General features: G+C 43.1%; 1 protein-coding gene and 1 long non-coding RNA gene across 3 annotated transcripts in view; one reads left to right on the top strand and one right to left on the bottom strand.

Moving 5' to 3' along the window:
• Nucleotides 1–69: 69 nt before the first annotated feature.
• DHFR (dihydrofolate reductase) lies at nt 70–21,767 on the top strand. The gene is made up of 6 exons (XM_084802052.1): nt 70–268; nt 586–635; nt 3,138–3,243; nt 10,593–10,719; nt 13,341–13,456; nt 21,423–21,767. The coding sequence occupies exons 1-6, from the start codon at nt 183–185 to the stop codon at nt 21,499–21,501; spliced, it is 564 nt and encodes a 187-aa protein (XP_084658178.1). The 5' UTR covers nt 70–182; the 3' UTR covers nt 21,502–21,767.
• Nucleotides 13,793–24,548, bottom strand: part of LOC311609194 — a 43,618-nt gene continuing 32,862 nt past the window's right edge. The window contains exons 1-3 of one of the 2 annotated variants that reach the window (XR_014783312.1): nt 18,005–18,268; nt 17,128–17,204; nt 13,793–14,696 (exon numbers count right to left, since the gene is read on the bottom strand). This is a non-coding gene — a long non-coding RNA (uncharacterized lncRNA). Of the gene's footprint in view, nt 17,205–18,004; nt 18,269–24,548 lie in introns of those variants that run through there. The other variant, XR_014783311.1, reaches the window with a different exon arrangement.

Here is a 24,548-nt window from a genome sequence, read left to right as displayed (position 1 = left end):
ACAAGGGGCGTGGCGCGACTTGGGGGCGGGGTCTCTGCTGCACAGATAGGGTAGGGGGCGTGGCTTGGGGCGGGAGCTCTGCTGCACAAGTGGTACGCAGCTCCTAGTGGCCGCAATTTCGCGCCAAACTTGACCAGATTCTCAGTGTGCGGGCTGCCAGAGAGGTGATCGCCGCTGCCGTCATGGTTCGACCGCTGAACTGCATCGTCGCGGTTTCCCAGAATATGGGCATCGGCAAGAACGGAGACCTGCCCTGGCCTCCGCTCAGGTACTGGCCAGGCTGGGTTCGGGAAACCCAGGGGTTTCTTTTGAGTAGGGTCGGGTACCTGGCAGGGACGCGCAGGCCGACCTGTTTATACATCGGTGAGCCGGTAGGCACTGCGAGCCTCAGCGAGAGGCCAAGCTGCCGATGCCCGCGGCGATCCCCTGCCGTGCCAGCCTTTGCCCTGAGGCGCCCTAGCCGGGAGCAAAGTCTGGCCACTGGGCAGCACCCCACCCCCACCCCGGGGTTTGCACTGTTCGTGGCCTCGCTGGAGCCTGAAAACACGTGACAGGGGTTAAAGCAGTGTTTCTCTTAACTTTCAGGAAGGAGTTCAAGTACTTCCAAAGAATGACCACAACCTCTTCCGTGGAAGGTAACGGGGTTATTAAGTCGTGCTTGCTTGAAGCAAGATTTCCAATGTAGACGTGTAAGTGGGAAGTCTCCCTTGGGATTCTGGGGCATTTGTGTCTTGCCAGAAACTTTTTGTACGACTCCCAAACTTTATTAAACCCCCTTTTTTGTTGTTTTGTTTGTTTTGCTTTTCGAGACAGGGTTTCTCTTGTAGTCCTGGCTGTCCTGGGCTCAGTTTGTAGACCAGGCTGTCTCTGCCATCTAAGTGCTAGAATTAAAGGCGTTGACGCACCACGCCCGGCTTAAACATCCTTTTTAAATACACAAATTTGAAAATGTGTTAGCAAGCGCATATAACACGAATATAACTGGGCAGAATTGTTGCTGGGAGACATAAGACTTGAATAAATGGAGAAGAATGCAGGCGAGAAGAGACTAGAACACATTTCTGTGATATGATACCCTGTTGGATTTCTGGAGGCAGGAAGGCTTGGTGAGATGAAGGTTATAGTCTTCGGTGGGGCAGTCGGGGTGACTGACTTGAAGTCAGAGAACGGGAAACACTGGGCACTAACAATAAGGCCGTTTCCAGTTGCCCGGAGGACATTCGGTGTAATTTCTCCCTAACAGACGTGTCTGCTTATCATGGTAGGAGGGGAATGGCAGAGCAGACGGGAAACAGAAGTCAGCAGCAGTGCAGGCGTTGAACAACGTTAGTAGGTCACTGGTAGACAAGTTGGCAAACGCCGTCCTAACAGTCAGCTCTCAAGAATCTAAGTGTCAGGGCTGGGGAAAATGGCTCTGAGGTCCCGAGTTCAAATCCCAGCACCCCAAATAAAAAGCTGGACACAGTGGCACACATCTGTAGGCAGAGACAGGAAGATCCCTGGGGCGTGTTCTCTAGTCAGATTTGCAGGCTCCAGGTTCAGTGAGGAACCTTGTCTCAAGAAAATAAGGTGAAGACACCAGCTTCACTCACTGTGTGGCCTGGCCTGTGCATATGGGTGCACAGTATGCACACAATAAAAAATAATTTTTTCAAGTTGTATTTATTTTTATTTTAAACTTGTGTTTTAAGAGTGCCTGTATACCTGTAGGTACAAAACGTGTGTGTTGGTCCCCACAGAGGCCAGAAAAGGGTGTCAGTTCCCTAAAACTAGAGTAAAAAGCAACTGTGAGCCTCTGCATGTGGAGGTGAGAACCAAGCACAGGACCTCTACTGTGCTTTTAACAGCTAAACCATCTCTCTAGCCACCCCAAATCATTTTTTTAGGGAACCCTAAATATAACATGGTAATTGTTACTATTCCTTTGATCTACATGTCTGAAATTCAAGGTTTTTTTCCCCAACTAATTAAATAAAAGATAGAAGCTATATGAATAAAGTTTCCATAACAGTACTTTGGTTTGGTTTTTGAGACAGGGTCTCTCTGTGTAGCCTTGGCTATCCTGGACTCACTTTGTAGACCAGCCTGGCCTTGAACTCACAGCCATCTGCCTCCTGAGTACTGGGATTAAAGGTGTGCACTACCATGCCCGGCGTCCATAACAGTACTTTTTAAATGTATTTTTTATTCTTTAAAAGAGGGTGTGGTAGGACACGCCTCTAATCCCAGCACTTGGAAGGCAGAGGCGGGCGGATAGCTATGAGTTCGAGACCAGCCTGGTCTACAAAGCAAGTCCAGGACAGCCACGGCTACACAGAGCAACCCTGTCTCTGGGGGAAAAAATGTTTTATATATTTATGCAGCATATGTTGAACGCATCCATTTACCTTCTCGCTCCTCCTTGTGCGCCCTTCTCCCTCCCGAATTCATGTTCTACTTATTATTAATAACGCCGCATGTGGCCATCAACTGGAGTGTGAGCAAAGTACAGTCAACCCAGACCCCAAACAATGACTGACTTCCCTCCCAGAGGCCATCAACTGCCAGTAGTGATCCACTATGGGTGGGGCCTCAGGAACCCCTCCTCCATGCTGCCATTTTGACTGGCTTGATCGTGTGCAGGTCCCAATGCTGCTATGAGCAGATCTATACATACATCGGCCGCGTCTTGGCCAGAGGTCGGCCTTTCCCGTCTTTCTTCCCCTTCTACCAACTCATACATGCTATCCGCCCCATCTTCCGCAATGGTCCCTGACCTCTGAACATAGGTCTAGATTGCTCTGGTACAGATGACCCAGAGTGCAGGTGTTCTCGATGGTGAACACAGAAATGTTCTGAGTCTTTCATCTCAAGAATTCTAGGAGTAGAAACTGTTCTTTTCTCCATCTTAGGTTTATTAAAGCATAAATGGTTGTCTAGTGGATGAAAAATCCAATCAACCTGAGCACTTTGAACTGAAACCGTGCTATATTTAGTTAATGAGTACTTACTTAATCTGAATTTTGGATAAAGCCATTTGTCTTAATCTTTCTAAAGGATATCCACTAGATGTCACTGTGACAATCATCTTGCCTGTGTATATGTCACTGAAAATATGTGTGTATTTTCAAAGCTGTCCTTTCTGCTTGATTTTATAGGTAAACAGAATCTGGTAATTATGGGTAAGAAAACCTGGTTCTCCATTCCTGAGAAGAATCGACCTCTGAAGGACAGAATTAATATAGTTCTCAGTAGAGAACTCAAGTAAGTGCTGAGCCCACCACAAGAAAACTGTGGTATCTTTCCCAGGGCACAAATGAGTACATAGTAAAACGAGGCAGTATAAAGTCAAGTTGGTGTGTGTGTGTGTGTGTGTGTTTGTGTGTATGCACGCACACATGTGTGCAGCCATGCATACAAAGGTGAACATTGTCCTCCCTGAGGATCTCTCTACCTTATTTTCTTGAGACAGGGTCTCTCACTGGGATCCAGGACTGTAAGGCGAGGTTAGTTGACCAGTAAGATCCTAGAATCCTTCTGTCCCTGCTGATCCACTGATGGCGTTACAAGTACATACTCAAGCCAAGCTTTTTTCTTTTCCAACCACGTGCTAGGAATCAAACTCAAGTCCTCACTCCTGCACAGCAGATACTTTACTGTGCTATCTCCCTGACCCCTAATAAATGACTCACAATCCACACAGGCTGTCCCCATCAGAATTCAACCCAACACCCTAAAAATACTAGAGCCTTACTCTACCAACTTAGGCCACGCAGCCACACTGCCGAACTGAATATTGTACTGTCAGAGGGGCAACAGAAGCTGAATGGGCAGTTATACCATGTGGTGACTTAATTCTGTCCCTTAAGTAGTTGATTTTATCACCTTAAGAATTAGAGGAAAAAATATGGTAACAGTTCTACAAGGTCCCTTAAGCCATTCTTTTATAGACCTAGCCAGCCTCCTCAGTTATATAATGTGATTGATAACTTGTTTCTGGTTTCACCAAAAAAAAAAAAAAAAAAAAAAAAGCCTATGTTTTGAGTTTCAGCAAATTTAAGTGGTTGTTCCATTTTTGGAATCAACTCTAAATACAATAAGACCTGAAGGACATTCAGAAACTGGTCATGGTCAAGAACTCTGTTATCTCTAGCTAGCCACAGCACCCAGACACTTTGGGTTCTTTATACAGTGTGTCAGAAAGTAAAATATTTCAAAGTATTGAAGTGGCCCAGGAAGCTTCTAGAGGCAGAAATATCTGTAATTGGGCTTCTGCTAAGATTTTTCTTGTCCCCCAAACTAACATTTGAATAAATAGTTCCTTCCTTGTGACTGGAAATGTCTTAAGAACCTGAGGTGGTTGGGGCTGGAGAGATGGCTCAGTGGTTAGTTAAGAAAGCTACCTGCTCTTCCACAGGACCTGAGTTTCATTCCCAACACCCACATGGCAGCTCACAACCAACTGCTAGGAATCCAATGCGTTCTGGCTTCCAAAGCACCAGGCATGCATGTGCATGGTGCATAGACACTCATCTATGCAAACACTTAAGCACATAAAATCAATAATAGTTTTAAAGAACTGGAGGTGGCGGAGTAGGTGGATAAGATTGTCTAGAAGTCAAATCCAGTAGCTTGACCTTGACCGTGACTTTGATATTGTCGTTACTAATCTTTACTTACTAAAATAACTTCCTGAGTCTTACAGGGGTCTGTTTTACTTTGGATTTTTGGGTCGGCAGATGATTACAGCCTACTAGAAAGTTAGGGTTCAGGATATTGACTATTATTCATTAAATTAATGCGTAGTCACCAGAAACAATGCAGCGCCCTGCAGCACCGGCACTGCATGGTTGAACAGTAGTCAAGAATGTCATCCCCATGTGTTTATTCACGATCCACCCAGAGAGGCAGCGGCAAGAAGCCATAGTCGTGAAATAGCTTCATGGTGAGGATTGGTTCTCGCAGTTCTGAGGTGTGGTTACAGTGGCGAGCACACTGTCAGGGGAGCAGGCTGGAACTTTCCAGTAGGTGCCCCAGTTGCTTCTGGGAAATCTCAGCTCTACTCTTAGGGCCTTTCAGTGGTTTGCACCAAAGTCCTCATAGATGTCATTACATCCACAAGTATCTGAGTGAAGGGAAGTTGGAACAGCCCTGGGAGGGAGAGAAAACACTTTCCATAGCTGCATGCTAAGAGAGTCTCATGTAGGGTTTCTCCCACACCCCTCCTACGATGGCATAGGTTAAAAACTAGAAGGTTTTACAACATTGGTTGCCTCTGGTGATGGGGAATATGTGACATACCTCTCACCATCTGCCTCCATCTTCACGCTGCTCCCTTCTTGGTTGCTAGGATATTCTGAATATCACTCTCCTTGGGAAAAAAAAAATCAGCGTTCACAGGCTATATTCCCATTCCCAGGAACTTTTTAATAACATATTCTTGAATACTACTCAAATTTATTTATGGCCAGCTTGAGCTAAAATAAACATAAAGGAATCTCAGTGGGGGAGATATGAGGTTGAACCAACACTGCTTCTCAAATGATGAGTCTAATTTCTTCTTTATGACCCCCCTACGGAGTATGTAATTGGATTTTGTTGCTTTACGTGTATTTATATATAACATTGAGTGGAATGCTTTGTTTTTGTTTTTAAGGCTGAAAATTTTTAAAGTCTTTATTATTGGGCATGCTAGAGAAGTTGGAATGTCAATTAGCAAAAGATTTTAGTAAGGTTCATTTTTTTCTTCTGTTTCCAGCTTCTCCACTCAATTGTCACCTTACAGATAGTCAGAACTGGGTCCTGTATCACAGGATAGGCATTACACACGGCAGTCAGTATTGCTTATGCAGGCTTTTACTAGAACTTGGTTTTTAGCCTCTAACCCTGTTGTTTTTTAAAAAACAAAATTCCAAATGTTCAATTTTACTAATAAAGACTCAGGAGCCAGATGCTGGGGTGAAAGCCTGGGAGCTCAGAGAGGCAGAGAAAGCATCTAGCTGACCTTCCAATGCAGCCTGCTATCCCAGAAGGAAAACCCTTCTCCTCATTGCTGTCTAAATACCCTTCAACTCAATGTCGCTCCTTCCTGTGTTTTCTTAGTCCTCGCCCTGTCAATTGCCTGCTTGTTCTTCCTATTGGCCCATGGTTGGCTTTATTGAGCCCTTGTTTACAGAAAGCTCTTAGGTTAAAAGTATGTGCTAGGGCTGAGCCACACCACAACAAGAAACAAGCTTTCCTAGTTCACAATCTCGGGGTTCACAATGTGATTAATTATCCTGCAACATAACTCCTTAAGGTAACCCCAAAAGTCACTAAGGTGTGGAGAAGAGATACTTCTTGTAAAGCTTTTCTAGGCAGTCAAACTTAGCAGAACTGAAGTGGGGATAGTGAGACCTGCTGACAGTTATGAGGTGGTGATAATAGTTGCATGACTCAGAGCACACCAGAAGTCACTGATTTCTGTACTTCAGAAGGATGCATTGATTTACTTGAGGGGAGTAGCATGGGACATAAGGGCACAGACACATAATACTATCACCTACAAGGCTTTGTCATGAAGCTCTTGAGATTAATATCATGCTGGGCTATAGAGTGAGACTATCTCAAATAACAGCAACAAAAAATATATGTATGAATCAATGAATGCCTTTGGTATCCAAAAATTAAATAAAGGTTCACATCAATGCTGTATCTGTGAGATTATCACTGGGACATCCCAGTTGTCCCCGTGACATAACACACTGCACATCATCTCCAGAACAGTCATTCCAAGTTTCATGGTGCAGTGATTTTTTTTATGATTCCTCTACCACATTTTTTCTACTGAAGACAGTTTCCTCTTCTTAAAGCCTTTCCCTCTGATCCACACACGCAGCCCATTAAGGACTCGGTTACTGGGCCTCTCCTTCCTGCCCTGGCTCCAGGTAGCTTTGGGATTTGGCAAGGTCATGAGTAAAGCTTGCTGAGCCTCAACTGTATTATCTACTAATTGAGATTGATAAGAGCAGCTCTTAGGATGATTTTTCAGGATTCATTGAATTTTGTATGTTAAGTTTCTGACTTTTAGAGATGTACTTGTTATGGTTTGCACTTTTAAATGTCCCCAGAAAGCTCCTGTGTAAAAAGCTTAGCTACCAGCGGATGGACTTTTTAGGGGTGATTATGATAGTTCAAACTAACTTTATCGGTGGATTGATAGATAAGTTCACAGTTGAATGTATATTAGTAGATGGTGTCTGATTCAGGGAAATGGGTATTTAGAGCATAGCTTTGGAACGAAATCTGCTTCCTATCTACTATGAGGTGAGCCTCTTGGCTCTACCACTTGTTTGCTAGCATGGCTGCTCTTCTTTACCTCAGGCCCAAAGCAATGGAGCTAGTAAAGCATAGCGCAAAGTAGTGGGCCAAACTAACTCTCTCCAGCCCTAAGTTGATTTGCTCAAGTTTTTTGTCACAGCTAGAAGAAATAACCCAACACAGTACTCATAGACACCACCTCACTGCCTTGTAGCTTACAGAAAATATTAATATTAGGAGCAGGGGGAGGAGCATAGTGTAAGGCCCTGGGTTTGTGCCCTAGCACCATAAAAATAGACATTTGTGGTATTTGATTTCTCTTTGTAGTACATAAATCTTACCTTTTAACATTAATGGGATGACGGTGAATAAGCTTATGGTCTCACTCTTTTGGGAGGGGATGATTCAAGACAGGGTTTCTCTGTGTAATAGCCCTGGCTGTCCTGGAACTCTCTTTGTAGACCAGGCTGGCCTCGAACTCACAGTGATCCGCCTGCCTCTGCCTCCCGCATGCTGGGATTAAAGCATGCGCCACCACACCCAGCCCAGGATGCTCACTTTTCACCTTAGCAAATCACTTTTTTTTTTTTCTTGAATACTAAGACATGAGTAAGTCTCTCCTACCTAAACAAATTTGTACTCTCTCCTTTATTCCAGGTGACTAAAGACCGCCCTATTGTCCTCATTCATATTTTGAACCTCGCCTTAAGTTCTTTTTTTTTCCTACCTTCAACTTCCTCTGAGCTTCCATGTGTTAAGTAACTTGACTGTAGCCTACAGCAACCTCTCAGGAAGTATACCCTTTCCGCGTTTTTCGGCATGTTTTACCTCTCTTGACACTCAGCCAAGGAATGTCTGACATTGCCCCACCACAAAGCATCACCATGTCTGGACTCAGATCCTTGCACATCTTCATGTTCTGCCTTCATGCTTTTTGGCCATCCCTGGAGTATGTCGCTGATTACCATCTTACCCTGTTAGGTGGAAGGACTGTTGGTTTTTAACCTTTACTGCCAGCCTAGAAGTTGAGAGCTCTTCACAGAATAAGTGGTCTTTGGGTTTCCTAAAGATAGGAACATCCTCCTGACAACTATTTTGTACATTAGAAATTATAAAATAGTCTGCATTTCCCCACTTGGTATACTAGAAACTAAATTAGTTTAATAGCTACACGGGTTCTACTAAATGGACTTCTTACTTACACATTGTTTCTAAATGGAGTACCTATTTAAACACATTGTTTCTTTTAATCCTCTGAATTCTCGGAGGATGAGAAACATAATACCAACCATGTCCACACAATTCTTGACACAGAATGTGTATGATTGCCCCCCCTTTTTTTTCAAGCCCACACCAACTGTTTATTTTCATGTTTTTGTTTTGTTATGTTTTGGTTTTTTAAGTAAACCAAAGAGTTTGTTCTAATTTCACTAGTTCTTCCATTGCTCTTCTATTATTTTAGAATCTAATTCAATATTGCACATGTGTTGTTTCTTTTCATTGTCTTCCAATCTATGACAAGACTATCATTTAATTACAATTAGGTTCATTTTATCCTGAAAACTTGCCTTAAGAGTTACTATGACCAAGAACATGTTCTAAAATAAAGAGCCAGATTGACCCACAGATAGAAAAGAGCCCCTCGTTAGATGAAGAACTGACTGTGGTAACCTGGATAGGTCGGTTGTGGTTAAGACACCTGCCTGTGCATAAGAATGTCAAGCAACAGTTACTTGGAACCTCCTGGAAAAGCACAAGGTACCAGGAAGGCATCAGAGCTACTGTGCCTTCGAGCAGTTATGGAGGAGTTGTTTGGGAAGTAAAGGAGTTGAGTTTGCTCAACAGGGTAAATTAACTAATCAAGTACACAAATATTACTGGATGGCACCACATTTTCTTTCTCTAGGGTTCCTACTTTCAGATTGTGTGTATCAGCTCCTTGGTCGCCATCTTCTATGCTTCACCACCATCCTCACTCCAGCTTCTATCACTGGAACCACTGACCATCAGCTAAATCATCTCCATTGCTCTAAGTCTTTATTACTTCTAGCTCATAGTCTGTCCTTGAACACTGTCATAGCCAGTCTCGTCCCTGCAGTTACCCTGATGACCTCTGGTGATATATCACGTCATTTAACTCACCTTGGCCTGCGTTGTTGGTTTGATTTTCCCAGCATAAGTCCAGATATATGCTTTGTTCTATCCTAATTCCCTTACATAGGACAAAGAGTGGAAAAGTAAAATAGAAATCAGAAGAGAGGGAGAATGCCACAAAGAAAGTGAATTGTCCCCATTAGTTCCTGATTAATCATTGTTTCAACTACCAGTTCAAAGACAATTATGTAAGCAATCCTTTTAAAGCACCAGCCAAGAACTTGACATTGAATTAATTAATAATTTCTGTTCTGCCTCTGATCACTGTGAAAGCCTAGTTGTTTCAATCTTTTCATTTATAAAGGGAATTGCAACTCCCCTAACCATCAAAAAATAAGAGACCCGAAATTTGAGCTAGTTGACATAGGCAGTAAGCTTATTTAACATTTTCCTGAGTATTAATTATGTAACTGATAACAAGCTCATTGTCAAATACTTTCTCTCCTTTCTGTACTGTTCGAAATATGCACGTTCTTTCTCCACGTACATTTACAGTCTGCGTGCTGCTCAAATGTTTCTGGTCACCTGCATGTTCTCTGTCTCATGTTTAAGCGTGACAGTTTGCAGACTGACAGAAAGAGCTGTGCATAAACAGCTGCGTACCCACCACCTAGATTCCGCCATCAATGTTAACGGTGCTGGTTTTGCCACCATTGTCATCTATCTGGTTGGTGTTGTTTGTTGGCACATTTTGAAATAAAGGGCAGAGCGAGCACATTTCCAGTGTGTCGTTAGCCAGGGTCCTGTGTTGCTGTGGTAGATGCTCACGCAATGAGATGCACATTAGCCAAGTGTTGACAAAGATTTTTGCCTATGTAACCCTACTAAACCTCCTGAGAGTCCCCCAGTCTCCCCTAGGTAACCTTCACACCACCACAGCAGAGACAGCTAATGTTCAGGTTGTTTTCCACTATAGATACCATGAGGTATCACATACGGCTCAGTGTTTTGATTTGCAAGTACCATGCAGTCACAAAATGTGGAGTGGATGTTGAACACTGGCCATACATACTAAGTACTTTGTGTTAAAAGAATTGGTTTTCATAGTTTATTTCTTAGCTTCATAGTTAGTTTCATAGTTTGCTTCTGAGTCAGATTATTTGACTAGTGTGGGAAGGCTTTTACAAAAACCTTAAATTTTTTTTTTTTTTCAACCTCAGGGAACCACCACAAGGAGCTCATTTTCTTGCTAAAAGTCTGGATGATGCCTTAAAACTTATTGAACAGCCCGAGTTAGCAAATACAACAGACATGGTTTGGATAGTTGGGGGCAGTTCTGTTTATAAGGTAAGTAGAATTATTTGTAAATAGGAAGAAATGTCCTTCCCTGCTTTCAGCCCTAAGCTTGGGAAGCAGCAGCATCCATCCCTACTGCAAACTAAACACGGGTCAAAGTAACTTACACTGTCGTGCAAAGCACATACTAAGGTCAATGTCAAAATCATCGTTTATAGCAATCTGCTCTTTTTATTTATATGTTCTATGTATAAAATCGTGTTTCATTATGGTGTTGCTACATATTTCATGTGCTTTATTCATATTCACTGCTCCCACTGTCCACTCCCCCTTCCCACACACCCCAGCTCACCCTGTCCCATCAACTTCCGGTGCCTTATTTCTAAGTCTGTTTGTAAGCTGGCAAATACTCAGAGGGCCTGAAGCGTGTTCATTTGCAGAGTGGCTCAGCTGAGATATGTCACCTGCTTCTTTTTTGTGATGAGAACACTTAAAGTCAACGCCCAGCAATGGCAGAAGCGCAGTAGGATACTCGCCCTAGCCACAGCCACCATGCAGCGGTAGTAAGAGTAAGGTCCTGAGATCTTACTCTTCCTGTGTGACTGGGATCTTGTGTTCTTCCCACGTGCCAGTCATTTTCAGTTCAAAGTGCTACTTATTTCCAGTTTCAGAATCGGTCTGATTTCTTGAGCACAGTGCTGACATGGTATGGCATTTGACTCCTCAGGTGTGCCCTGGGTGTGTTGTACCTTTGCCTCCAGGATGAAGGCCGTGCTGAGAAGGTTCAGTGAGCACAGGCAAACATTGGAAACTTTTCCTCAGCCACCACCGTGCAGCATGAGGGCAGCAGGGGAGAGTGGCATGGTTTCGTATTACAGTGGGAAAAAGTGTGTAAAGCAAAAGCTATTTCTATTCTGCTGTCATTTGGTACCAATCACTTCCAGTCTGTGTGTTTGTTTGTTTGTTTGTTTGTTTGGATATTCTTTGGAAAGATTAACGTTTATGAGGAAGAAAAATTACTCCTACCCCTTTGAGGCATATGTTAACATATATGCACAGAAATGCTTTGAGAAAGGAGCACTGCGGCTTCCTAAGCTGATCATAAGCCCTCTGTATCTCACACTCCTGTTTCTGTAACATTGTCTCATTGAAGCATATTCTGTAGACACTAAGGACTGAATGCACTTATAATTGGCTCTACATTAAGGATGTACAGGCCTACAGGTAACAGGCAGCATGTGGTAGTGCTTTCGGCCTGTGTCCTGGGCCAGGTGCTGAAGTGGAGAATTCCGGTGCTCACTTTTGTACCATAAGAGCAAGAAGCCTGTGGCCCTTCAAGCCTGAAATACTCACTATATGTCAGTATACTCCCTTTATGGAAAGCTCACCCTGCCTTGATGGAGAGCCACAGGTGCAGAGTGGTTAGTAGAATATTTATTTGATTGCAACAGTGATAATAAATGATTTAACATAAGCTGAAATACTGAAAGGAAAACGTGCTCCATGCTTGCATTTGGAATTTTAGAATAGCAACTTGAAATTATATATATGTATGTATTTTTTTCTTCCTATATGTGTTTAAAGATTGATAGTTATCAATGCTTTCTTGGATCTGCACTTAAGGGTCATTCTTTCCATTAAAAAAAATAAGCTGTTTCTTCCAAGGCAATTTTGTCTATAAAAACTGTCCAATTAACATTATAGACACTGGTTAGAAAAGTGTCTAACCAGTGAGTGAATGCCATTCGGGAAATGCCCTGGCTACAGAGCAATGGGGCCATTTTTAGGTAGAGGCAGTAATGAAAGTACGCTGATGGGGCTGGAGCCATGGCTCAGCAGTTAGCTCTCGCTGCACAATCATGAGCACCAGGGTTCAGATCCCGGCACCCACACAGCAAGCAGGCATCCTGTAAACTCCCACAGCTCCAACTCTGAGCAATTCAGTCATCTCCTCTGGCCTGTGCACACAGGCACACTCACCCACAGAGGCACACAAATAAGTAAATAAACCCTTTCGTAGAAATGGTGAACTGTGTGTTCCTCTGGTGTTTTCAACCTTGACGATCTCACAGAAATACTCTCGTTCACGTGTGCAGACGCAAACTTCTCTTTGGAAAAGCAACTGGGTAATGAGGGATGAGCCCTGAAAAGAACAACCTAAGAAAAACAGCCTAACCAAATGCTTACATTAAAAAGAATTATTTTAATAAACTAGAGGCAGAATATATTTTCATAATTGCTAATTATGGCTAGTGCTATCCTCAGGGTAGCTGAGGTTTTAGAGTACGGGGTTTATATAGTAGTTTGAGGGTGCTGGAGAGGTGGGCCAGTGATTAAGAGAAAGCACTTGATGCTTTTTCAGAGGACTTGAGTTCAGCGTGCAGCATCCACATCAGGTGGCTCACAACCGCCTGTAACTACAGCTCCTCTGGCCTCCACAGGTACCTGTCCTCATATAACCAGACCCACACAAAGAGGAGTTACATACACACGTCATTTAAAATAATATAAATGAATCTTTTTTCAAAATAGTTTATATATAGTAAGTTTGAACAGCAGTAAACATGCATTTAATGCTTGGCATAAACTTAACTAAAGAAAGAATCTTCTAGTCTCTGTCTTTGAACACAGGTAAAGGAGAATAACACTTCTTGTTTTGTTTTGTTTTAAAGGAAGCCATGAATCAGCCAGGCCATCTCAGACTCTTTGTGACAAGGATCATGCAGGAATTTGAAAGTGACACATTTTTCCCAGAAATTGATTTGGAGAAATATAAACTTCTCCCAGAGTAAGTATAAAATTATCAATTATTCAGAAGCACTTTATGGACAGGAAAAAAGTGGTGGGAGCTAATAAGAAGAAAGAATAATGACATATTATGAAAATAAACATGTCACAACAGAACCCATGGCTATTAAATAAAAGAAACTAATAAAAAAAAAAAAGAGGGGAAAGAATTATAGAGAAAAGTAACTTTCCTCAGACTTGAAGTGATAGTGTGTTATATAGAAAGATACTTTATAAAAGTTTTTGTTTTATTTCATACCCTGTATTTGGATCACAGTCATTCCACTTCCCCACATTCTTCCAGGTCATGTTTTCTCTCTCTCTTTAAGAACAAAAACAAAAATCATGGATCTCAGTCTGCGCTGGCTGTTGACTGGACAGTGGGACTCTATTGAAGAAAACTAACCTTCCCTCTCCTGGCAGCTGTCAGTTACCAGCAGCTCCTTGGTTAAGGTGGGATTTGTACCCACTCCCCACTCGTCATGCCAGGAGTTGATTTGGCTTGAGCTTATGCAGCTCTTGTGCATACAGTCACTGTGGGCGCATCGGTGCATCCCCCATATTGTATCTGGAAAACACTGTTTCCTTGAAGTCACCCACCACCTTTGGCTCTTAAATTTTTTCTACTCCTTTTCTATGTAGATCACTGAGCCTTAAGGGAAAGAGTGTGTGCAATGTAGACATCACACTTAGAGCTGCGATCCCAACATGTTGACCATTTGTGTGTTTCCGTGTTAGTAGCCATCAACTGCAAGAAGAACAGTCTCTGGTGAGAGTTGAGCATCTATGAGGATAGCAACATATTATTGAGGTTCATTTTATTGCTGTGTTAAGTTAGCAGCATAACCGTAGTAGGTTGAGAGAGAGAGAGAGAGAGAAGAGAGACAGAAGTTGAGCAGCTAGTTGCTCCCATACATGCATGCCACTGTTAAGCCACTGAGCATATCTTGCAGGCAAGTTGCTATTGTAGCTCACAGAGTTCAAAGTAGGTGAGACTGGTGAATGCTAGCCAACAGGAATGAAGCTTCTAACTTGAGTGCCAGCTAAGATTTCTCCGTGTCCTACGGCATAAGAATATCATGCCTTTTTTTCACATAATGTATGCTTAATTAATTTTATGCTCAGGGGCTTAACATAAACTACACAGATGAGTTACAGGGCTTGCCAATATTCATGTCTTTAAGAAAACTTTCTTCAGCTGGTGTAATGTGGCTTTTTCTTCTGAACTGAAACATCCCCTCCTAGGGGAAGGAGAAAAGGTTTAAGACTTAGGAAGTAAATTCAGTTTACAAGCTACCGGGAGCTCCTCGTGCTTAGGAGTGACAAGGCCCTCCCTAGAGGTTATACGAGTGATGACAGCTGCTGGGGAGAAGAGACTGGCCAGCTGAGCTGCCTGCCAGCTGTGCACAGGGCTCCAGGGATGCAGCTTTTGTTCTGTTGCCAGTGCCCTATCTGGAATAGAGGTTTGAAATCTACTTTAATAGACTTGGAAATATGCAGGCTTTAATGATCTTAGTGGCAGCCAGCAGTTGTCACCAGTTCACTCTCGGGGAATCAGGCCTGTCTTCGGCACTGTAAATATGGTGCTGATTCTGCCTGCCCACCCTGGAGACAGCTTTTTTAAAGTGAGGTTGGGCTAGGGGGTAAGTGACAAGCATGAGACCGTGGGGTCTGGATGTTGAGTGTGAGAGGTCCTCTACGCAGAGAGCCATCTACACTGAGATCAAGATGACAAGGAACAGCCACACAAGAGCAGGAAGGGCAATCCAGAAGCAGGAGTGGGGAGCCTGAGGCAAAGATGAGGGTGCCTGTTCTGTGAGCCAGGAGGAGGCCAATGACTCAGACCAAGTGCTGGCTTAGAGAATTCTCAAGTGGGGACATTGTCCCGGCTGCTGCGGCAAATGCACTAGAGAAGAACCAGAGGAGTGTGGTGTGGACGAAGGAAGAGGGGTCATAGGTTAAGGTGGCCACAGTGGTGAAGAGGCAGAAGAAAGGCTTCCCTTGTGATTCCAGCGGGAAGCTCCCTAGTTAGGAAACCTTAGAGCATCTTAGCCTATAGACACTTGAAACTGTTCGCTATGGAAAGTGAATTATATCAGCACTTTTAGACCACTTCTTACGTTTTTTCCAGATAGTCTCAACTGTGTTCAGTAATTATCCTTTGAGTGTGATTTTGTTTCTTACACATTCCCTAAAGAAACATAACAACTTAGTCTGGGTAAATGGGTTGTCAAGCTTTAGAGTAACAGTCTTGTTACCCTATGGAATGACAGTCTTAGATCACATAACTCCAGCATTTTCCTTGGGCTCCTAATTCTAAACAAACAGAAAATCACAAGAGCCAGTAGCAGCGAAAGTACAGGCTTTGCTTAGGCTCCTAAAGTGACAGATGAAGACCACAGTTGGTCATTTGATAAAATGCTTATGTAAAAAGCACACCCTGTGTATTTTTTATTCTACATAAATTGTGAGTTCTCACATTATGTGAGCATAAGCCTTGGCTCTCCGTTCTTGTTTCTTTTTCTGCTACTAACAATAGGAACAGACTGCTTATAATCAGCTTCATTTAAATACCTTTCTAAGGCTTACTGGTTCTAATCAGAACTTTTCCAAGGCACTGACCCTTGATGCTCCTTGACAACTTAAAATAAATGTGCATCTCTGACTTAAAAGACAAACCCCCTTTGCTGACATAGGCCCGCATTCACCTGTTGAGACTGAGTGACTCTTGCTAACGTTTATCCATACATCATCACAATTTCAGCTGATTCTAAGTGGGAAGGTCTTTTTCTGCACTCTCATTTCTTTTCCACTGGTCTGTGTGTATCATTCTGCCACTGCTGCACCACCTTGCTTGCTTTTGACTGAGTCCCGTGAAGCCCAGGCTGGCCTGGGACTGGCTAGCGAGCCAAGGATGGCCGCCTGCTTCCATTTCCCAGGGGCTAGAATTACGTAGCTCCTTCATTTGGCTGACTGCATATAACCATCAAGAATTCTAACTCGTAATCAGGAAGCATAAACCTTGAGGCTCTGTTCTGTTGCAGGATTGCTTTTTACTGCTCTGGGTGCCTTGGATTTCTATGGATTTTATATCACAGGCCAGTTTCTGATAGAAAGCAAGCTGGGATTCTCATAGGTGTTGTGCCCACAGAGCGCTCTGAAGAGTGGCCGTCTCTAAACAGCATGAAGTCCTAAGCCCTGAGCATGGCGGAGGTTTTCACCTAGGGAGATGGTTACTCTCTTGTGCTAAGTAATGCTTAACAGCACCCAGTGTCTTGTGCCGCACTGAGTTATTTCATTCATTTTGATGGTATTGTTTTGTTTGCAGACTGTTCGTGCCAGTGTATAAAACTACAAATCACTGTATCTGATGCCCTGTGACCTCACAGTTGGAGCTTATATAGACAATTATTGTCTATATTTGTTGACAGTTATGCAACATACTCATCTGGTAGCCTGTAACTCTAAAGCTAGAATTAATAGTGATAATTACATTAATTAAATTATCAATTTAATTTAATAAATTAATTAAAGCTAGAATTAATAGCTATAGTACACTCTTAGCAGTAGTATAGCAAAATAAAGATGAAAGTAAGAACTGTCCCATGCTTAGAGTCGTCTCCCGCTTTACTTCCTCCTTTTGGTCAGATGTCTGCTATTACTTTCTCTTACCTAATTATCTGCTCCAGAATCTCCAGCAGGGTGACTAGGAAGTTAGAGCAAAGATCTTACTTGTCTTGTTCGTGGCCCTAGTAGAAAAGCACGTGACTTTATCACACTGAGGACGGTCCCTTCAACTTTTAGTTCACTAAGTGCTTTGATCATGAAAGACTGTTGGATTTTGCTACATAATCTTTCTGACCCATTTGGCACTATTAATACTGTATTTTACGTGGTTTGTTTTTCTTTTTTCTTTTCTTTTTTTTCTTTTTTTTTTTTTTTTTTTTTTTTTTCCTGATTCTCTCAGCCCAGGGACTTTATTTTCCGTTTTCATGTCTACATGATCCTTGTTACTCTCTTTTTTTTTCCCCTTTATTAATTTATTCTTGTTACATCTCAATGGTTATCCCATCCCTTGTATCCTCCCATTCTTCCCTCCCTCCTCTTTTCCCCTTATTCCCCTCCCCTATGACTGTTCCTGAGGGGGATTACCTCCCCCTGTATATGCTCATAGGGTATCAAGTCTCTTCTTGGTAACCTGCTGTCCTTCCTCTGAGTGCCACCAGCTCTCCCCCTCCAGGGGACATGGTCAAAGGTGAGGCACCAAAGTATGTGAGAAAGTAATATCCCACTCTCCACTCTGCTGTGGATAATGTTCTGTCCATTGGCTAGATCTGGGTAGGGGTTTAATGTTTACCTCCTGTATTGTCCTTGGCTGGTGCCTTAGTTTGAGCGGGTTTTTTTCTATTAAACTAAACTTGCATTTCTGAGGTCAGTTCTACATGGTGATTGTATGTGATATTTTTCATATGTTGGCAGAGTCAGCGTGCTACGTTTTATTAAAGATTTTTGCATTTGTATCCCTAAGAGACATTGATATATGACTTACCAATCAATGTTCAGCTGGTCGTGGAATCAGGCTGTGCTGACTTGCAGGGGGAGTCAGGAAGTGCTGTCTCCTGCTTGTTAGAAAAGCTAAGGAGCGGGCGCTGGTCCTTCCCCATCACAGGCGTTTGCGGTGAGTGGACCTAGACAGGAAAAGACCGTTGCTGTGACATGGACATTCTAAACGACACTCCACACAAACAGAATGCCTGTTCCATTGCAGCAGTTAGTAGCCACCTGTTCTCTGACCTGCATTAACATCACAGTAGCCTCCTTAACTCAGAGTAGGGGGAATCTCCTAATTGGGGGGGCAGGACATTAAGCAGGTCTGTCTTCCTCTAGACAGTTAGTGTCTTAGTTGGGATTCCTACCCTGTGCTAAAACATAATGACCAAAAGAGCAACTTGGGGAGGAATGGATTTATTCCACCTTCCTCAGGAGGACTGTCCTCTTGGAGACTGGTCTCCTTGCCTGGAATTCACTCAGTCTGGCCAGCAGATCCCAAGCACCTCCTGTCTCTACCACCACAGCATTGACGCATGTCCTTGGCACCACAGCTGATGTTTTTATGTGGATGAGTGACGAGCTCATTAGCACTCGTTTTGAGCCCCATTGTCTCCATTAGCTGGCTATTACTCTTAGGTTCATACACGTTTCCTTTCAAACACTCATTGACATGACACTACATAGATTTTGGGCGTTTTTCCTTTCTTTCTTTTGTTCTTTCTTTCCCTCTTTTTTTCTCTTTTTATCACTACTGTAATGAAATAAAGATAAAAGCACGGACTGCTGTGAGTAGAGAATGCGTTAGAAAATGGATGAAGCATCACATCCCAAGAGCCTAAGATCAGAAGTTCATATGAATGAAACAGTGGTTTTCCCCCACTGGAAACGAAGAATCTTATCAAGAAAATGTTCCCATCAAATTGGCCCGTATTATCTGTGTGGTAATTGACATGAGTGGACCCAGCCCATTGTGGGTGGTGGTCCTCATGGGCAGGTGGTCCTGGGGCCTTTCTTCCTTTAAAGTCCTTGCCTATGCAATTGTTCCTTCAGCAGCACCGAGACAGCCCATCCCATACAGCTCTGTTCTCATTCATCTTGCTTGGAAGAAATTTTTCTGTCTCAAATTTCATGAGATCTTAACCAAACCAGCAGGCCCAAAAGTTTTAGATCAGTAGTATTCTGTTTAATGAGCTAAAAAAAAAAGGGGGGGGGGAGGGCATTAGAAGCTGTGCTAGTCTGTGTTTTTCATCACTGTAATAGAACTTTAGAAAAGAGGCAGAGCTCTGGAGCCTCAAAGGTGTGCTACACGCCTCAGCACTGCTCCTGGTGAAGACCTCATAGCAGGTGGCTCACAATGACGAGCATGCCTAGGAGCAATCACACTTGGGATCAGGAAGACAGAGAGACTGGAGTCTCCTGGGCCCTTCTCAGGGCACACTTCCCATTAACCTAGGTCCCGCTTAAAGGTCCGCCACAGCCTCCCACGGCATCGCACAGAACGAGGCTTTGAACACATAATACCTTAGAAGACAAACCCTCCCACACCACAGCAGAGTTGGTAGTTGGTTCCAAAGCCAGGACCCATCGGGGAACACCACAGGGTAGATGTTCGAGGCCCTGTGCCTTCTCTTTGACTTTTCAGGATGCCGCCATGCTTGCCCAGACCTTCCACTAGAGCCTCCTCTTCTGATACAATACCCATTTTATTTTAGTTGCAGTTCGTTCTCTTACGGAAAACTGTTTCAAATTCTGTTTGTCTCTGAGAGCTTCTACCAAATCATCTCCGGATTGCTATAGTCTTTTATTATTTCAGAGCTGTTTATTCTGACTCTTAATGCTTCAAGATCCTAAATAGGAGGAAGTGTGGGTGAAGCCTAAGAATAGGTAGTACACCAATTCCTGTGGGCCTTGAGCTCTAGGATCCAAGTCCTGGCCTGGGAAGATGGTTTACTTAAAAGTACCTGCAGTGTTGGCAGATAGAGTCGGGGAACCGACTGTGACCCCCAGGTGAGTGCACTCACAGGAACATGTACATAGGCCACACACAGGCACACACAGCCTAAGTATAGTGTTTGTTTGGAATTAAGTTGGGGTGGTAGTTCACAACTGTAATCTCAGCACTCAGGAGTCTGCAAGTTCAAAGCCAGACTGAAATACAGAATGAGAGCCTATGCCAAAACCAAAAAAGCTTAGAATTGTAGCTATAATTATAGCCATTATTAAAAACACCAAATGATAGTAGAAGAAAAGAAACTGGATTTAAGGAAAGTTCGGTTTTAGTTTCACAGCAAAATTGTCATTAAAACCCTGGCTACTGAGCAGGTCGTTATCAGATGTTATTGTTCTTGGCTTTAGGAAGAAGCCCTTGGTGCCCTGCTTTGTCTTAGTGACTGGCAGTCCTGATGCTAAATTTTATGCACACACACACATTATGCAAATGTGGCTTTTCTTAACTCATTCCAAAAAAAATATTGTAGTTGAAAATTAGCCTAATAAAATCAGTTGTTTAAAGGCAGAAGCACTAGAGAGGCTAGAAAATGGTTAGCAAATAGGAGAGCTTATTTTGACATGAATGTTTCCATATTGTAACTAACGTCTGTTATTTCTCATCAGTGCATTATGTGTCACAAGACATTTTAAAGTTTTCTGAAGCATCTTTGCCAACAGTGAACTTAGAGTAATACCTAACACTAGAAAGGAGTGTTTGTGGAATACTTACCATGTCAGACAGGCAGGTATACACAGGAGAACCAAAGATGAAAACAGCAGCTCCTGGGCCCTCTCTTGTAGGCTGCCATGAGGCCTGCACAATAGTGAGGCATTATCAACTTCTGAGGGGCAATTGTAGGGGTGTGGGCATGCTCAGTGGGATCTATCTGAGTGGCCAGAGCGCCTGAGCAGAGCCCTAAGTGAGACTTAGGGGCTGGAGAGATCAGGTGTACTGTAGTTCTAACACAGCAGTCACAGAATGCCACATGTTGCCAGGCCAGTAGAGCCATACCGTGTCGATAAGCCAACAGCAACCAAGAATCTGCCAAGGTCCAGGCACACGCCTTCAGTTCTAAGCAGCTACAGATAATTTGGTTTTCCTTTCCTAAGAAATTGCCAACTAGCTCATCGGTAGAGTGGGAAGATAGAAGAGGAATAGGGAGCTGGGGTTCATTTTTGAGGAAAAAATAGGGACCAAAAATAAAGAAGATATAGGACTTTGCATTTTCTAGCTTTATATAGTGTGCTGTTTTCCTTCTGTCACCTTGTGTTATGTGTATGACGCTAGGAGCCACTTTGAAGAAAAAAACCAGGAGGTGGCACCTTTCTCACTTGCCACGGTATTAATGCCCTTGGCTGAGAAGTCAAGGAAGCCATTCTGTTTTCAGTGGATGCTGAATCGAATTGTGATTCTTTCTCTTTTCCAGGTACCCAGGTGTCCTTTCTGAGGTCCAGGAGGAAGAGGGCATCAAGTATAAGTTTGAAGTGTATGAGAAGAAAGACTAATGGGAAGATGCTTTCTGGTTGCCTTCAAGTTCTACTGCTTTCCTCCTAAAATTTTGCATTTCATGAGTAATTATTTCCTTAGGGAGGGGTAGTTGGGAGCAAGTGTTTGTTCTATGGTTCTGGAGATGGAAGCCCAGATGCCCTGTGCATGCTGGGCAAAGGCTGTACTGCTGAGTCATCCCCCACCTCCAGCCCCTACATAACGCTAAACAGTATGTTTTCATTCCCCATTAATCTAAGTTATATTAAATATGCTTTAAGAAATATCGCTTGATGTAAAGGTCTCAATGCCCCTCCCGTGAGGCCTCAACTGGCTTCCCAGCAGATGCACAGAACTGTGGGTATACAGAGACACACACACCCCAAAAAAAGCATAGGGCCTGTGGGAGCATGAACTGGTATGGGCCTCACAGAGAAAGGAATAGACAGATAACTCCAAAGAGTGGAAATAGGTTTTAAACAGCAGAGCTGGAACTCAGACTTTAAAAGAAAATTAGATCAAAGTAGAGACTCAATTATTCTGTGCACATCACACTCTCAGCAAAGTTCTGTTCACTCAGACAGAAAATCAGTATATTGAAAACTCCATTGTGTTCCATAGAGATGGGGCAGGTGGAAGATTATGTAAGGCCTGAAACATTTAAATTTTCTGTTTCTCATCTTCAGTGAGATTCCAGGGGATATTGCAGCGACAGGACAAGAATAGGCTGCTTTCTGCAAGGAAAAAAACTTAAGTAATAGCAAGGATAATAGCTACTGTTAAGAACTCAGAGATAATGAATCGAGGATGGGTAGTACTTGGAATGAAAAATTAATAAGTTAGAAACTAAACTTTATAACAATGAAAAAAATGAGAATTCAAATATTTTTCCTATCATCTCAGCAGGGTTTATATCATTAGGTCAAAAAAAAAAGTATTTTCTGCCATGCCTTGTAAATTAATACAATTTTTATTTGTTTTTATTTAATGTGCATTTGTGGTTTGTCTGCATATCTGTCTGTGTGAGGGTGTCAAATCTTAGAGTTGCAGACACTTGTGAGCTGCCATGTGAGTGCTGGGAATTGAACTCAGGTCCTCTGGAAGAACAGTTAGTGCTCTTAACCACTAAGCCATCTCTCCAGTACCACCACCCCCATATGATCTTTCTTTTTTTTTTTCTTTACAATTTTATATGTATTTACAATGTATCTTAGGCACAGCAGATCCAAACCCCCCCTCCTACTCCCTCTGCCACCTTCATATCTTTTTTATTTTTCATAACCCACTGAAAGCAGTTAATGCTTTCTACATGTTCCTAGGTGTGGGCCACCCACTCGAGTACGGGCAGCCTACCAGTGGCCACACACATCCGGCAGCCATCAGTTGCCAATAACCCTTCAACTATGGGTACAGCCATGCGAAGCTCTTCCATCCATGCTGGAAAACTGCCTGGCTTGATCCGCATGTAACCATAGCTGCTGTGGGCTTGTGAGTGCAGTGCCGTGTTATGTGCTGAAGACAGCCTTCTATCTACAGCACTCTTTGCTATCCTTCAGACCTTACCTTCTTCCCACCACTTCTTCCTCGCTGCTCCCTGAGCCTTTGACAAGGGTGCTGGCATAAGATAAAATCAGAGCTGGATGTTACACACAGTCACTGATTTCTCTGATTTTTATCAGTTATGAGTCTTTACACTGACTGCTGTCCACTGCAAAAAGGAACTTCTTCTCTGACTGGCATTGAGAGCAGTACTAATCCAAAGTATAAATACAGATTTTTAGAAGGCACTTTGAAAACCTATCCATTTAGCAAAACAACAGTAGTGTGTTCCCCTTTAGAGCTCCCCATGGCTGTGGTAGTCCTGGGCATTTGACCGGTTTTACACTGCACACAAATCCTCACCTGTGGAGCAGGCTTCAGAGCTAATTAGAAAGCAGTTGGTTGCCACGGTAGCTGCCGTGCCACTCTTGTACCGGTAGAGAAATATCTCTCAATATCAATGCAGGACCCACCACTAGGCAAGTCCATTCATGATCTTTCTCCCCTGGTGATACGCAAAGCACCTTCTGGCACTGTGAAAGCTAGCAGGTAAGGAGGAAATTTGCAAGTCAGTTCCAGATTGATTTCTCTATGTCTTGCAACCAAAAATGTGTTGTGCCTTCTACCTATAGCGGGCAACCAAGACCAATGTGTGTCTATATTTAATAACCATCATTAACCAATGTATAGAGTACCTCCATTCAAACTTTTTTCTTTAGTTACAATTACCTTACAAAGCAGTGGGCTATTTTGTTTTCTCATACATTCTTAGTTTTGGATAACCCATACTGTAGATACAGTCTTTTGAATGTAAGTTAATAGTCAGTTTAAACTCACAATATTCTAGGTTGGGATCCAGAAATACTACCTGATAATCTTGAACAGAGATATGGACTCAAGGAGCCAGGGAGACAGCTGAGTTCGTTCCCTATAAAGCGTGAAAACCTGAGTTTCTGTTGTATAGCGGTTATCTCTAACATTAAGCTCTGTCTTGGAAGGAAGCTGTTCTCACACAAGATGTTAGAGAGGAGGTACAACAGGATATTCTAAGGGGAGGCGAAGCACTCCATCCTGAAGGGAAGTTCCTTAAGCTCAGGACGTGCACAACTCAAGAGGCTTTAGAAAGTTCTTAAAACTGACCTGATGTAGACTCCTCCCTCCCCAAGCATATATAACCAATGATTACTAAAGGACTCCGAGACAAGCTGAGCTATCCAGAAGAGGCTTGGGCCCTCGGAACCACCTGGAAAGTGCACTCCAACCTGTTGAGCCATGCTAGCATAGGCTTTTGGTGATAAAACTGTCGTTGAGTCATTTCTGCTCCTGTAATAACCCCAATAAAATGCATTGGTTCACCAAGCTGATGGCATTGTTCCTTTGGGCTTCCATGTCTGGGATCAGTAGATACTTGGCTCATGTCTCTCCAGGAAGTGTTATACAATGATTTAGATCGTTGATGCCCATGTAAGAAGCCAAGTACAGTGGCATATGTGTGTGACCCCAGCAACGGTGCAGTAGGGGAGAGATG

This window comes from Acomys minous (genome assembly GCF_964271855.1).
Source record: "Acomys minous genome assembly, chromosome: 11".
In the NCBI taxonomy this organism is placed as follows: domain Eukaryota; kingdom Metazoa; phylum Chordata; class Mammalia; order Rodentia; family Muridae; genus Acomys; species Acomys minous.
The sequence above is the reverse complement of the archived record's forward strand: the minus strand, read 5'-3'. Positions and strand labels throughout refer to the sequence as shown.

Coding starts and splice junctions, on each gene's coding strand:
- DHFR (XM_084802052.1), top strand. CDS start 183: ATGGTTCGACCGCTGAACTGCATCGTCGCGGTTTCCCAGAATATGGGC. Junction 3,244..10,592: donor GTTCTCAGTAGAGAACTCAA/GTAAGTGCTGAG, acceptor TTTCAACCTCAG/GGAACCACCACAAGGAGCTC. Junction 13,457..21,422: donor AAATATAAACTTCTCCCAGA/GTAAGTATAAAA, acceptor TCTCTTTTCCAG/GTACCCAGGTGTCCTTTCTG.